The 15,773-nt window shown below is 34.5% G+C and overlaps 1 protein-coding gene across 1 annotated transcript in view; it reads left to right on the forward strand.

The window, feature by feature from the left end:
* Positions 1–15,773, forward strand: part of LOC124368266 (titin-like) — a 246,264-nt gene that overhangs the window by 19,909 nt on the left and 210,582 nt on the right. The window contains exons 2-7 of the mRNA XM_046825567.1: positions 7,821–8,000; positions 8,752–8,947; positions 11,004–11,117; positions 11,509–11,871; positions 13,485–13,640; positions 15,083–15,274. Coding sequence (XP_046681523.1) covers positions 7,831–8,000; positions 8,752–8,947; positions 11,004–11,117; positions 11,509–11,871; positions 13,485–13,640; positions 15,083–15,274 — 1,191 coding nt within the window. The 5' untranslated portion in view covers positions 7,821–7,830. The remainder of the gene's footprint in view (positions 1–7,820; positions 8,001–8,751; positions 8,948–11,003; positions 11,118–11,508; positions 11,872–13,484; positions 13,641–15,082; positions 15,275–15,773) is intronic.

Below are 15,773 nucleotides of genomic sequence, written 5' to 3' on the forward strand. Positions count from 1 at the left end.
TTTATTTAAGGAGATGCCGATCCCCTTTTAAGCCTTGTTCTGTCCGCCCTCATGCTCTGGATCCAATTAATATGATTATTTCAAAAGAGAATTTGTTTCTCTTGTATCCGTCTTATTCCTTGAATGCCAACACTATAAAGCTTGATGTGACATAAAACTGCACCAAGGACATCTAGAAACTCACGGAACTAAGGCTCACGTGGGCGCAGATGTTACAGTTGAATTTAAAAATCCTTGTTTGGAAAATAATGTGGTGGGTCTTGGAATAAATTTATATCTGTATTCGAAAGAAAAACATTTTACCTTCATTTGAAAGATACTTCAACATACGTTATCCATTTTTATTTAAGTTCGTTGCATTCACTATTATGAAAAAACACCAGCAAGGTTTGACAACACGCTAACAAAAATAGTTCCAAGTTTAAGCTAACCACTTTTGCTACAGCCGTTTCAAGCAAAGCGTGCCTTACTTCATCCATTAGCGGAAGTCTAGCAGATGTAGAGGTTATATTTTTCAGTCAGCTGGAGGCTGTATCTGTGATCTTCGCCAGCTGGAGGTGACCTTCTGGCCTACTTGCCTGCCTTCCCCCTTCTCTCCCTCACACCCGCTGCCTGCTGTCACCATACTTAACCCAAATACCTTTCTACCTTACTGTTACTCTACACCAGAGTCTAATATGAGCTATAAGCTGCTCACTTTGGTCCGGCCCATGATTGGACACTATCTGCTTTCACTCAACTTTTCACTTTCTAGTTCCGTGTAAGAAGGTCATGCCTGTTGTTGCTGTTTAAGTGTTTGCTCACATTTTAATTGCTGACTTTTATTGTTATAGAGAACTATGCAAATTCTCATTTTAAACCACGCGTATAATTTAGTTTTTCTTACTGGATTCGCTAGTTTCAAACTGGACACTTTCAAATGGAAACTGCACATATTAATCTGAACCATCCGTGCAGCGAGAGAGAGAGAGAGAGAGAGAGAGAGAGGAGAGAGAGAGAAGAGGAGAGAGAGAGAGAGAGAGGAGAGAGAGGAGAGAGAGAGAGGAGAGAGAGAGAGAGAGAGAGAGAGAGAGAGAGAGAGAGAGAGGGAGAGAGAGAGAGAGAGAGAGAGAGAGAGAGAGAGAGAGAGAGAGAGAGAGAGAGAGAGAGAGAGAGAGAGAGAGAGAGAGAGAGAGAGAGAGAGAGACCAATTTTGACACCAATTTTTTTTATTTTACCTGCCCCGGTTGAGACCGGGTCCACTCTTCCACCGGGACAGGCACCAAAACATTACAACACAGAAACGTTTGACCTTACAAACATGATTTTTACATTGTACAAGGAATACATTGTTAATTATATATCTAGTTAAATATATATATATATATATATATATATATATATATATATATATATATATATATATGTTTTACTGCATGAAGTGACACACTTCCAAACACCATAATATTGAGCTTTTCCTCTGTCAGTTACAAGTCAAACTAGGTCGTGTTATTAAAACCATGTAAATTAGTTCTCGCTCCCGGGCTATAATTGTTTCCCGTCCTCTCATGCTCAATTACCATGACATAGTTTTCATTATTTACCTTGTTGGTGATAAATCAAAATGATTATAGTATATGTTTTCAATATTTCGAACTTTATTTTAGATCCCTTCGATGAACTCAACATTAACGAATAACAATAGTTATCTCAAACTGAATCATATATCCATATGCCAATTTTATTCATACATCACCTTTTCGATTTGAAAAACTGAATTAAGTGTTTTACTATTTTACAAACACATTTTTGGTGAATGTTTATTTCTTAAGCAATGCCTGACTGATAACCAGCATCGGCCTTATGCCGCAAAAATACTTGCAACTTTTGTTTTGATGTTAAAGCTCCACATATTTTCAGTATAGTTATTCCTAGGAAATGCTCACTTATCAATGATAAGTTTTATTCAAAAAATCTATACAGAGATTTTTAGTCTTTTGCTTGTTTGTTTAATCTACCCTTTTAAAACGTCCTATGATGGAATAGTGTTGATATTTGTGCCAAATGTTATAAAAGTATACTATCTAGCAAAATCTACCCTTTGTGAGCAAGTACTCTTTATCAGTAATGTTTGGTATTTTTTCGTATAGAAGTATTAGCTCCTAAAATCAGCGTGTACTCCAGACATTTTCATTGAGAGTTTGCTCTTTTTTTAGTCATCTTATGATTTAAAAAACATATATTTAAAAAACAAAAGCAGGGGCATGTGCTCACTTTTGATTTATACAGCTCAATATGTTAAATGTAAAATTCTCTTATGAGTGTACTGAGTTCGTTTACCAATTTTATATTTTGCTATTTTTCGTTGCCTTTGTGGTTATCTACAAGACCAATGTAAACATGTTCGCTAACTCTAAGCCAAATCTCATGGAGTGACATGCGCCATAATCAAACCGAGTTTTCCTCACATAGAATTAAAGCTTTACGTACATTTTCAAGCCCATAGGTCAGTTCGATTTCGAGATATTTTACGGGAGACAAATAAACAGACAGACAAAAATGAAATAAGATTTTCAAGCTCCTCGAGTAATAATCTTTGCTAACGCTCAGCCAATTATGTATTCGCAGAACGAATCCTTCTGTTTAGAGTTTAGAGACAGTACGACTGAGATAAAACACATCGTGTAATATCTTGGTGTTCTTTTAAATTTCAAGTTATTCTTCCCTGAACACATGAGCATTGATCAGTGTAGTTCCATCTAGGAGAAACTTGGGTCTGGTAATATGGATTATCCAATTCTCTATGATGCTCTATACAGATAGCCTATTTTTCCGAAGTTCGAGTGTACCACAGTTGTTTGGAATGACAAATAATTCCACAGATACAGCAATCGAGATTGTGCAAAGAAAACTCCTTTCGTGGATGGTCGGAGAATGTCCTAAGCTTGTTAGAGTAGAAGTCCTTACGTACGTTACTACATGGTGATCCGATAACTATATCTACTGACAAAGCAAACATTAACAGTTTAGATTCGTGACAATAGCTTTGGAGAGGTTTAACCGGTTGTAAAAATGACATGTGGACTGTGAATGTTAGACATTTCCTTTCACTCCGTTTCTTCTTATTAGGGTCTCACTTTTTGAAGTGAGCAAGCTTGGGCTCTTTTGGTCACATGACTTTTTAGAGTTGCACAAGTCCCCGGTACCATTAGTCAGTGAGAGGATTGGCTAGTTATAGGCGAGAGTGGGAACTAAAAATACAAGCACTAATCATGACATAATAGTTCTGCGATGCATATGCATACTTTTGGAACTGCAAAAATATTTAAAATATCACAAATCGAAGTAAAAGTGATATAATTTTTCCATAATGCTGATATTGGGACAAAAATACAAAAAAAGAAAATGTTTGCAATAATTATAATAGAATTGATCCACAATGCGGATTTCGATACAATTCCTGCAAATACAAAAAATTTCCATGTTAATGTGCGTATGCGTTAACAAAACAAACATTGTATCTTACAAATTCAATTCTGTCATATTATATAGATAACAAGTTAAGTCTTTTCAAATATAACAGCTTTTCAGGAACTGGTTTATTTATAATAGAGGTGACAGTGGCGGCACAATAATAAACTACCTCGAGCCCTTGAGCCACAGTGTTACCTTGCATTGTTTCCAATCTCTTTATCTGAAAACGTCAAATAGAAGGGATATGCAACCTACATAACGCACAATTATCCTGCTTTTTATTATTGTCCATAAATGATGCTGGTTTCTCAGATGTTACTGTCTTGTGAAGGAAACAGGATTTTTCCGGACATTTGCCATCGTTAAGTGAAACAAGAAAACAGTAACACTACGTTTCGAGATCTGCAATCTGATCTCTTCTTCAGGTAAAGAACTAACCTAATACATAATTACAAACTAGGTTAAAATAAACAAATCTTACTAAAGCGTTGTGGCACGCCTGAGTCAGGAATCACAACCTACATGTTGTATGTCAACTTCACTAACACTAAAGACATGCACTTAATAAAAAAACTATACAAAACACCAATCATTAAACTAAACTACGGAATACAGGTCACAATATGTCTTCACTCGTCTACTAACCATTTACGACTGACCAGAGGGGGTAGCCAATGGTAATCGTGACGGCCGGCTAAAACAAGATGGCGGAAATACAAGGGAAGGGGAACAGGAATGGGCCCTTTCGTTATTATTGGTTCATGCGAGATGAACTTCTTAAAACCATATTGTGACTCCGCATTACTGTCTTAATTCACAAACTTTTATGTCCCATTAACTTTGTAAACTTGTATGTTTCGGTACCTACCTCATAAACCCCCCTTGGTCAATGTACGTTATATGCAAACACACTTTAATTCTATGAGGTATTATAAAAATAACTATCGTAACAATATTTTCAGCTTGTAATATGTCAGTTTATGACAAGACGTTGGCAGATCAACGCACGCAGTTACATGTCCACGAAAAGTTTCCCGTGCACTATCTTTTTCTAGATCGGATACGTCAACGCGGCACAGAGGAGACCTACTTTTAAGTTTTACCTAAAATATAAAATTAGAACTCGATATAAAACTTTCAGAATAATATCTATCAATAGAAATCGTGTTAAAATAAATAACTTTATACTCGTAATCAAAAATTAAAGTTTGTGGCCATATAATTTCCTCTATTTGCCCATGCTCAGAGCCGCGCCTTTGAAAATCCAGACGTGAAGTGATATATTAGACCTGCAAAGTTTGAAGTAGTTGTAAATTTGTCATGAGTTCATGTTCCAAGAGTACAGTATATATCCTGCCACTGTTATCCTGTGATAATACAGCATGTCCTATCCAGAAACATTCATATTGCCGTAACTTGTGAGATGAACGCAGGAAGATATTTTCGTTCCCACCGAATATTATCTGATAGACGACCGAGGACTAACAATTATCAGATCCTGTCTTGGTTTTGGACAGGCCAGGCCAGTTCTTTCTTTCTACAATTTTGTACAGTCTGGTTCATAACATTCTTATTTCCACCTATCGACTAATGGTACTGTAGTAAACATAATGGATGGGACTTGACGTAAAAAATCGGTGGGTGGAGGAGTAAGGAATGGACCAAAAGCTTTTACCCTGAACAAATAAAATATGGGACAAAATAAAATGTTAATGGTATTTTGCACGTATAACTATTAGTTTTTGGTCTGATCATACTTGTTTAACATTCTACTTAATGTGCGAGGTATGTATATAATACACATTTCCCACTCCCACAGGGCGGTAATTTCTCACTTTGTTACATAGGCTGATACGGCTTAAATAAAATTATACATATCAGTCACTATAAAATAATGTTATATGTGTTGGGATATTTAGTAATATGTCACATATTATTCGAATCTCTTATTTTATATGTTACATTTCAAAATCGCGTATGCTTGTACTCATGGGCCCATAAGACTAATGTAAAAATATTTGCTAACGCTTAACCAAATCCCATGGACTGACATAACCCTCATCGAACTCAATATTGCTAATGTATAAAAAAAGTATCAACAACATTTCAAGTATAAAAGAGAATTTGTTTTCGAGATATCATGCGGACATACAGACAGATAGACAGAAATTAAATTTTTCTATCCACACGATTGATAGGCTTCGCTAACGCTCAGCCAAATCGAGTATGATTTGAGTGAGTTGATATTACTAGTAGCCATTTTGAGTTTTGTTTCACAAGATCAATATTAAACAATAAACAAATTTCTCCCTAATTTTGTCACGGAATTTAGCGAGTTGTTATGTTTGTTTAATACAAATAAAAATACTTTTACTTTTCTAAACATTAATCCTAGTTATTTAACAAAAGCCTCATATTTTAAAATTATAATGTTTCAGTTATAAAATCATGTACATTTTACAGAACTCCTGACAACGGTACCTAAAATGAGGCTTTTCGCTCAACTCTGCGACTAAAAAACAAAAGAAACTAATAGTTTTTATTTAAACATTGTTATCATGGACCTTGAGTGTTTGTTTAAATACGGCTTAGTTTTAAAATTATATAACTAGTAGTAAAAAGTGATGTTTCATAAAAACTTAAAATAATGAGTTTTTAATAGATAGTCTTCTTTAAAATGTAATATTGCTTTCTTTTCAAAATGTAAACATTTTCTGGTCAAAAGTGCACAAAAGTAATAATTAGAGAATTAAAAATAGATAGTCTCGAGAATTCAATCATTCGCTCAGAGCTGTTACACGAAGCCAATGCTGCGGTCGGCCGCACACTGATTGCAAGTTGCAACGTCGTGTGATAATGAGGTCTGCGCCTGCGCAGATGTCGGAGTATCTCTGCAAAAAATAAACATCGCAAACTAAGGGAAACTAGTCTATACGGTACTAATCCCTTCGTTGGCCGACCTTGTATCTCTGCACTCGCTCGTTTCTTCAACCTCGATCTTAGAACATGTACACCTGTAAATTTGATGCAACCTACTCTGATTCGCTGTCCTCACTCATTTCTGGACATTCTGCTTCTGAGGTGATGATGGATACTCTGGTTGTTCAAAAATATAAAATTACATCAGGATTCTCGAAGACATGACTTCTTAATTTTGGCATACTTCTTCAATAACCACCGTCCCATATAGATATTAATATTTTTTCTCTCTATTGAGTATATCCTTCATTTCTCATTAGGTTGATTGACAACAGTAAACGTAGATCCAAACTGATCATGTCATTCATAAAGCTCACGGAAAGGTCCAAAATGTTTATGAAAAAAATGCAATTCAACCACAGAAAAGTTATGTTTGTGAACGTCATGCAGAGGTCATGACGGACGAAATAATTGGTGCAATGCGAAGGCGACCAACTCCAACTGCCAGCTGAGTCCGATCAGATGTTCGGATGACCTTCACATGCAGACTGTGGAGGCTGACTTGACTGCAGTATCCAGGTCACTCACCTCACCTCTCCTCTCGCAGACCTGCTCCTTGCCTACTCGTCCCGTCCTGCCTAGCTCATCTGCATTAACGGCTTGGGCAGTTAGACCATCGACTTGCCTCAGCCGGTCGGTGAAATTACGGTCCGTTCAAAATATTACCGTCAATCCCAAGAGACAACAAACGTTGCAGTGATGGTACTGAACCTGATATTTTCAGCAGTTTGACTCCTGTTGCGTTAACAAAGAGAATCTCTTTAGATATAAAGTGAGGAACGTTGTTTATATTCTTTGTGGATATTCATTCAATATGGGTCAATATTCTAACAATATAATATCTTGAGTAAACATTGTCGTGGTTCATTAACATCGTATTTACATTAATGTTGAAGGCAAATACAGTAATAAAACATATACATAACATAACATAACGTATACATAACAAATTAAAAAAAAACTATGTTCATAATGGAATACTAGTGTTACTTTGTAGTACAATCAATCGTTTTCTAGCTAAAAATGCTTAGGAATTATTTAAATATTATATATAAATACATAGTCACATGCATTCAACCCTTGTTTTGTTAGCTACTTAAGATATCAATCCAATAAATCCTGGAAGATCCTGTAAGGGAATACTTAACAGAAAGACTGTTGTCAGTTGTATAATATGGTACTAAATAGTCTTGTTTTGTTAGCTATTTAAGATATCAATCCAATAAATCCTGAAAGATCCAGTAAATGGAATACTTAACAGAAAGACTGTTGTCAATTGTAGTAATATGGTACTAAATAGTCTTGTTTTGTTAGCTACTTAAGATATCAATCCAATAAATTCTAAAAGATCCAGTAAATGGAATACTTCACAAAAAGACTTTTGTCAGTTGTAGTAAGATGGAGGCAGTGGCCATCTTGGACGCCCTGGAGTCCCGGGTGGCGGTGTTGCCTGGAGGTCGAGACAAAGAGAAACATCCCCTCATCATCGTTCAAGCACCCGTGGAGAACTGCTCCTGGAGCAAAGATCATCTGGATGAAGTGCTTAAGTATTTCAATTCTATATTTAGGTATGTAAACTATTGTTATTTCTGGCATTTTACCGGTAAGTTGTGTATTGAATGAGTATGAGTATCCATGTATGAATATCAATGCAACAAAAACATTAGGGCTGTGCATATTGTAATTTAGCTTGTTTGCACCTTTTTCCTCACAATTTAATTGACAGCAAATATTTTTAGCATTAATCCAAAATCGTAAATAAATTGAGAAATATTTTTCTACTCTTTTGTTAAACTATTCAAAATTTTAACTAAACAATAAATGTTTCACATTTTCCAATTAAAATTTGTAAACTAAAATAATATTAATTAATGTATTAAAACTTTCAAAGATAAAAATTAATACTGTATTATAAAAATTACCAAGTTGAAGTTAATGTAATTCATTATTCGAAAATTTTAAAATTAAAATAATTAAATTGAATCCGAGCTTAATGCAACAGATTCTGGAGTTACAGCAAAGGACAGCCTTGGGTGTGGCACTTGGGGGCATTGAAATGCAAATCAAATGAAAGTGAATGTGACTGGTCTATGAATGGAAATTATGCATATTTAATTAAATTATTGATAATGGATTTTTAAGCTGACTTACTTTACTATTTTATTTTTATTTACTTTTTCAAATATTAAAGAAATAAAATTATATTTAAATTTAGCTATTTAAAGCAAGTATGTTTGTTAATTTTTGAAATGAAACGATATAGAGAAATTTAAGGGCCTAACTTGACATTTCAATAAAGTTGTTTGTGATTGTCTCTAGTGCTGACACCAGGCAGCAAGGGGTGACAGTGGTGGTGGATGCCCAGAGGTCAAGTTGGCGTCTGGTTCGGCCGTGTACCAGGCAGGTTTCCGTTGCTCTCGGCTCTTCTCTGGCCACACTCCTGGTGCTAAGACCTGATGCCTTCTGGGACAAACAGCGGGTGGACAACTGTGCTCGTGTACATAAGGATGGAGAGGTACATATTTAATGTTAGACAACTTTTGGTTGACGATTTTTTCCCTCTTTTTGATACAGCCGTCATGAGGAGGGATGGTGAGCACTATCCAGTCATGCCACTTTCTCAGTGATAGCCTCTATCTGTCAAGGCAGGCAGGGGACTCAAGTTTAATCTTACAAAAACCTTTAACACTAGGAGAGTTCCACCCACTGTAACAAACTATCCACGTAAACTAGACATAGTTTATTCCTTGGATTCAGTTATCAATTTACAGTTTCCAAACATTTTAGAGCTACAGAAGCCTATGGCATATGGCTCACACTTTGGGAACCTTTGATTTACTTCATTACTTAGAAAATATTGAGTTAGTAGTGTGCCCTGGACATCCAATGGTGGTACTGGCAGATGCAAAGCAGCCAGAATTGAATCCTCTTGAGCTCTTTACAGGATGAAACAAGTGTACCATTCATGAATATTATGATAAAAAGAGTGTAAAATGTAGAGTTAATAAGACCAATGATAGTAATACCTGACATCAATTATTATTTCTTCTAAGTTTTTAATAACAAATATGCAATGGCAATCAGTTCTACAATTCTCTTAGTTTTATAATAAGTAACTAACACCCATTTCCAAATGCAAACATATTCTACTTTTAACAATATGAAGAGGAAGTTTATGAAGGAAACTTGTATTAGAGAACACTCAACAATGTCTTTAGTCCACAGACTTCTATCTTGAGGTCTTCTTGATAATTAGTTAAACATCACATCACTGTATATATTATTTATAGAATACAAATATAATTTGAGTTGTTCGAGATCAAATTTTGAAAATGTTGTGAGGATAAATTATAGATATTAAACAACTATAATAATTTTGTATGGCTTAGATAATGAAAATAAATTACATTCACTAAATAAGCATGAAAAAAAGTAATTAGAATTTATATTTACATTAAGTAAGAGACAATTTTAGTCAACATATATTATAATTTTATTATTTACAAATTAAAAGGCTTATGATTTATTAAATGTAACATATTATAAATTTATTAAGATAACTATAATATAATCAATCTATAGAGTTTTAATTCTGTCCGTAAAGCAATTTTTTAAACCAAGGTATTTTAATTTATGTTATTAATCTACAAGTTAATCTAATTAATTAAAAGAGATCTAACTTAACTTTTAATGTAAACTACTCTTATTATTTTACTTTCTGTAGAATTAATATTGATTAAAAGAATTTAAACCAAGACAAACAGTGTGCTGCTGGTTCACCACGGTAGAGACAGTGGCACTGACATAGCCACAGCTCCACAAGCTCCACACGCAGTTTACCTTGACTCCATTGTTCGGTTATCTAGAGCCAGTATGTGCATTTCATTCCAGCCTACCTGATCTGGCACAGGACTCTATATACCGATATGGCACAAGTGACCTTGATATGCCAGACATGATATGGATAGCGGGGTGAGAGGGAGTGTGCCACAATTTAGAACTTTGAAAATCCAAATTTAACCACAGCTTTTTAATCATAGCTTTAAACTTTTATGTACTTCTAAAATTTAATACTGTCATATAAAAATTTATTTAAAATAAAATGTATCAATACATTTTTTAATGTTATTCCATCTTTATTATTCAATTCTGAAACTGAATTCAAGCATAGCCTTTATCTTTTTTGCTTAGGCTTAAGCTGTGAACTATGTGTGTTTTTTATTCAACTGCAATAAAGGACATTACTACAACATATTATTACCGCATACACTTTTGTTGATAAAGTAAAACTTAATTTTGAACTGAAGGATTTCAAAGATATTTTTTTCTCCGTAAGCAATGTAACGTTGGTAACATTTTCCTTTGGTTTGAGGTTCAAACTTTGAATTTTAAAAATTTAATCTTTTGCTCACATGTATAATTTTTAAATCCTGCTAGAATTATAATTAAAATATTGAAGAAAATAAAGTAGAAAATTATGAATAATGTTGTCTACAAATTTTGAATAAATGGCCAAAATTGTATTTTAGTAATATGAATAAACAAACTCATATTGTTTAAACATTTTTCAGCCTGTGTACATCCCAATATCAAGATTAAGCAAGTATGTAGATGTATCCCAACTGCCGGAGGAGCTTGGAGGTACCTGGAATTACAACCATGACAGCTGGATACAGAATAGAGTGGTCAGTATCACATTGAGCTTGAAACTTGAGGTAAAACCATTTTCATTAGAGAGAGATGGTACTTCTTGTAATTTACAAAATCTGATGCTTCAGGGCGTATCATATCATTTCATAACGTGTTATGAGGGCCAAAAATATGCCACGTAGTCTCAAAAATCCATTGGCATAAGTCACAGTCATGTAAAAAAATGGATGAACACTAAAATGAGTAATAGTTAATTACTACCAATAAAGGTTTTTACCTGTTTCCAACAATATAAAACATTTTCTTTCTTGGATTGTACAGACTCTGAATATAAAATATATTGTAAGACATATATATGAGAAATCATTACTTACATGCATTCCTTTGAACTTCAAATCAGATTTGACTCAGGATAAAATGTTGCAGCACTTTGAGGAGTTTGCCAAAGGGGCAGAACGGGTAACATCAGAGCTGGAACGACTGCGGCAGAGGCTGAGTGGGGGTGGAGCAGGGGAGGGGGTGGGACTGAGTGCTGCAGAGGAGACACTCTACGACAGTGCTGACCTCTACACCCAGACCAGGGAGATGGCTGCAAAAGTACTCAGAGAAGGGGAGGGTCTAAGACAGAGACTGGAGGGAGAGTATAAAGGAGGGGGGATGGGAGCAGTGCCCCAGGACATGGAGGACACGGAGGAGCGAGTGAGCCGTCTCCGGGAGATTATTGAAGGGAAGCTGGAGCTTGTACAGGATGCGTGGTTCAACGTGCAGAAAAATATTATTGATGCTAAGGTACAATAGATTCTCCATAATATTTTACATTTTTTGTATTAATTTTTATAGTTTTTGTTAATGTTCCCTCATTAGTTATCTTGTCTTATTTTGTTTTCTTATCTAGTTGTTAGAATTAGATTATGAGACACGATAATTTTAAATCTCAAATATCTTAGTCTTTAATCTCTTGAGTGCTGTTGCATCAACAATTTTAAGATCACAATAAATACATAAAATGCCAAAATCAAACATTTTTGAAAAGTCGTATTATAATATTTTATTATAGTACAGTCATTTGACCATCTATGTATACCATGACATTTGTTAGGTTCTAAACTATTAATGTATTAAGTTTTAATTATTTTGTCTTCCTCATTGATATGTGAATCACTTTAAAATAATAGCAATGCTTTTTATGATAGTTAATGTAGTGGTTGAACTGGTTTGTTTTATACAGATTTTGCCAAGTTAACAAAATCACATGGCAATGTTTGTGTCATGTAGTAAAGACAAGAACTATATTGTAGTTTTCATCATTATGAGCACAAGTGGTTATTTTTTATGTGCAATTGTATTATCCAAGTGAAGCAAAGCCGAGTTTGGAAATACAATTAAGTTCCAAAAGACACTTTTGCTCCATGTGATTAGCAATGTTTCGTACCATATTGAAAACCAAAATAAAACTTATCCTTTATTTAATTTAATCATCTACCCATATTTTTGAGAAATCTGGTAAGTACACAGCCATCACCAGTGGGTGGTCCTCAGTGCTTGGAACAGCTTTAAATACAATTAGAAACACAATAAACATCATCTGAACAAACATCTCTGTGTGTAAACAAGGGAGTGTTAATTGTAGAATCAATGAGGAGGGTAAAGGGAATAGCTCCAGCCTGGCAACAACCTCAGCAATAACAGGCTGTCCTAAAATGAGCAGACAGAAACATGTGCCAAGTTACATTCTTGAACTTGGGTTGTGTATTTTGATCACATTCAGAGTTCAAGGTCTTTTCAGATTTATTCAATAACAAAAATAAGTTAATGTTATGTCAATTTAAAATAAAAAAATTCCATTCCAGATTAAATCTCAGCAAAAACCTGAAGATATTTATTTAGTTTAATTGATTAGTTTCATTTGTAAGATTGTTAATTCTTAGGCTAACACAGCCCATGTCTTGGCTATCATCTAAGTTATCTGGTTCACACTGTTTCGAAAAATTGCTAACTCAATTAAATTCTGGATGAGACTAGAGAGCCATCTATGTTAAACCAAAGAACCGGTAATTCACATCTGCAGATGAGAGATGGGGAGGAGCTTTATCATGATCAGCCGCCTTAACCACTCACCATCTATTTGACCAAATATGATTTCATTGACGCCGCTGGTTGGCTGTTTTGTAATAATCTATTTCCGCCATCTTTCTTGAAACTATTTTTGTTCATGATTATTTCTAAACAATAAAAAAGAGACCTTCAAACCCCTCTTTATACTTGGAGTATTTCATATCCTCCAGACTCCCTGAAAACTGTCAGGATTGCCCCCTCCTTAATGAAGTTTGGGACCTGTCCTGGAACTTTACTTCTACATCCATATATGTAGACAAATGCTGAGTTTTTTTTATTGTTGGCAGGAAGTACATGCGCTGGAGGATGGGGTGCAGCGGGTGACAGAGTGGATCCTGGGGCCAGGGGAGGTGTTGCTCAATGCTCAGCAGGAGGTGGGCTACGACATCACATCCGCAGAGGAGTTGCGACGTGAGCACGAGGCATTAGAGCTGCAGTGTCGGGTACGATTTGCTAAATCAATAAGCAGTGTTACACTGAGAATGCTTGTCTACTAAAGCATTTTCGTTTATTTAACTGCATGTACAAGGTGTGGCTAGAAAATAAATAAAACAGCATTTCTACATTGGATAGGGCTGAGAGTGGAATTGTCAGGTATTGTCCTTCTCCACATTCTATTCGTGTTTAATCTCCCCTTGTCTGGTATTGCCTCTCCCCTCTAGTAGCTGAAATTGTTTAATTTTGTACATTGTGTTGGAACAATGTTTAGTACTGACTCATAAAAACATTGTTAATGTAAAATTAATTACAGAAAGAATTTTTAAGTGCTTTTTAATGTTGGAACAATAGCATTGTGATTGGTTTTTAAATCCCATACACTGGTTTTTGAGTGGTTATGTGATTTGAAAAATGGTTATGAAGATACAACTACAAACGTAAACCACATTCTATGAAAAAAGACATTAACTTTGAAAAGTTTGGAATGCTCTAAAAAACCTTTCAAACCATTGGAATAATGCATGAGTTTACACACAGTTAAACAAATTTACTAGATTAACATTCTGAGAAACCTAACTGTAATGATTAAAAAAGTTTTGATTTTATGGAACCATCATTCATGGATCCATCAAAAGGATATTCTTCCAGTTCTTAATGCTTTGCCTGGCGTAATGTTTTTGGCAAAGAACAACTTACACTCTAGCACCATATATCCTACTCGTCTTGTTTGGCTAGTATTTTTGAAACCTCAACTTGAATCAGCTCTTTAAGGAACAACATTTTAGTATGTTTAAGTAGTGACAGCAAGTGACAAAAGCTATGAATATCATTAGTAAACATGACCTTCAACGTTCTATTACACTGTGGCAATTCATTAAAAAGTTGATTGATCATATGTGAGTAAACGTATTCCTTAAAAAATATTGTTTACAGTCAAAATTATTGAAAATTGTATAAGATGCTATTTGAACCAAAGCCATTTCAAAGTGTGGGATAGATTTTAAGGACAATTTTTGAATAAATAGAAAAAAATATCAATCAAATCACTACTACTTTATTACTTATCACTACTAATCACTAGCTAAGTATTTGGGATTTTGTATTGTATTACAGTACTGAAGTTTTTTATACAATATTTTTAATATTTTATTGTCTATTTAGAAGAAAGTTCTATCAAATTACTACTAATGGCACCAGTTTTATAGTTTTCTAAATACTTCTAAAACTAACTCATGACAACAATTTAATTTAATACTGTACATTATAAGATTATATTATTTATAAATTTAATTTTGCTTATTAAAAATCATATCATGTAACATAGTTACAAAATTGAAATTGTACCAGGATTGAAATGTCCAAAAAACATATGAATGATTTTGGCGTGTTTACAACCAAAATCAAAATTTGGAAGTGTGAGTCCAGTGAACTAAATTGGATTGTGCAGGAAACTTATGGACATTATGCAGAGCTTCTGCACAAGATAGACTCACTCTCCCAGAATGGTATCTCGCTGCCAGAAGACCTTCGCTCGTTACGTGACTTCATGGACTTTGTCTGCCGCAGCTATGCAACAAGACTTGAGCGTCGCAGAAATGTCCTCATTACGTCAGCAAGATTCTTTCGTCTAGTCACAGAGGTATGTTGTAACATTTGTAACTAGGTTGTTGGTATTGATTCGGGAAAACTTAAGAAAGAATTGCAGTATTTACTCTGTGATGATGTTGTTGTTGCAGCTACAGCTGTAATATTTTCTCTTATCTATGCTATATCAAGCTAAACATAAAAGGAAAATGAGGTTATGTACGGTTTCCTTCAACTGAAAAACATAACTACTGCATGTGGGTGTGTTTTATACCAGTCCAGATGCATTGGCCACCATTTGCTTCTCTCAGTGACACTCCACACTCTCACAATTTGTGTATATGTTCAGGTTACAGTTCAAAATTTGTGGCTTATCAAATTTGTTTTATATTTGCATGTGGATATTATTCAAGGAACAAATTTTAGTGTTTAAGTAATTAAATTCACTGTAACAGAAAATGAATATAAAGAGTGAATGAAACTTTTCAAAGCATCAAAATTACAACAATGACTCTTAATTAAATTGTGTGTCTATAAAGTGTTTCAACCTCCCC

The sequence above is a fragment of the Homalodisca vitripennis genome, chromosome 1 (assembly GCF_021130785.1).
Source record: "Homalodisca vitripennis isolate AUS2020 chromosome 1, UT_GWSS_2.1, whole genome shotgun sequence".
In the NCBI taxonomy this organism is placed as follows: Eukaryota; Metazoa; Arthropoda; class Insecta; order Hemiptera; family Cicadellidae; genus Homalodisca; species Homalodisca vitripennis.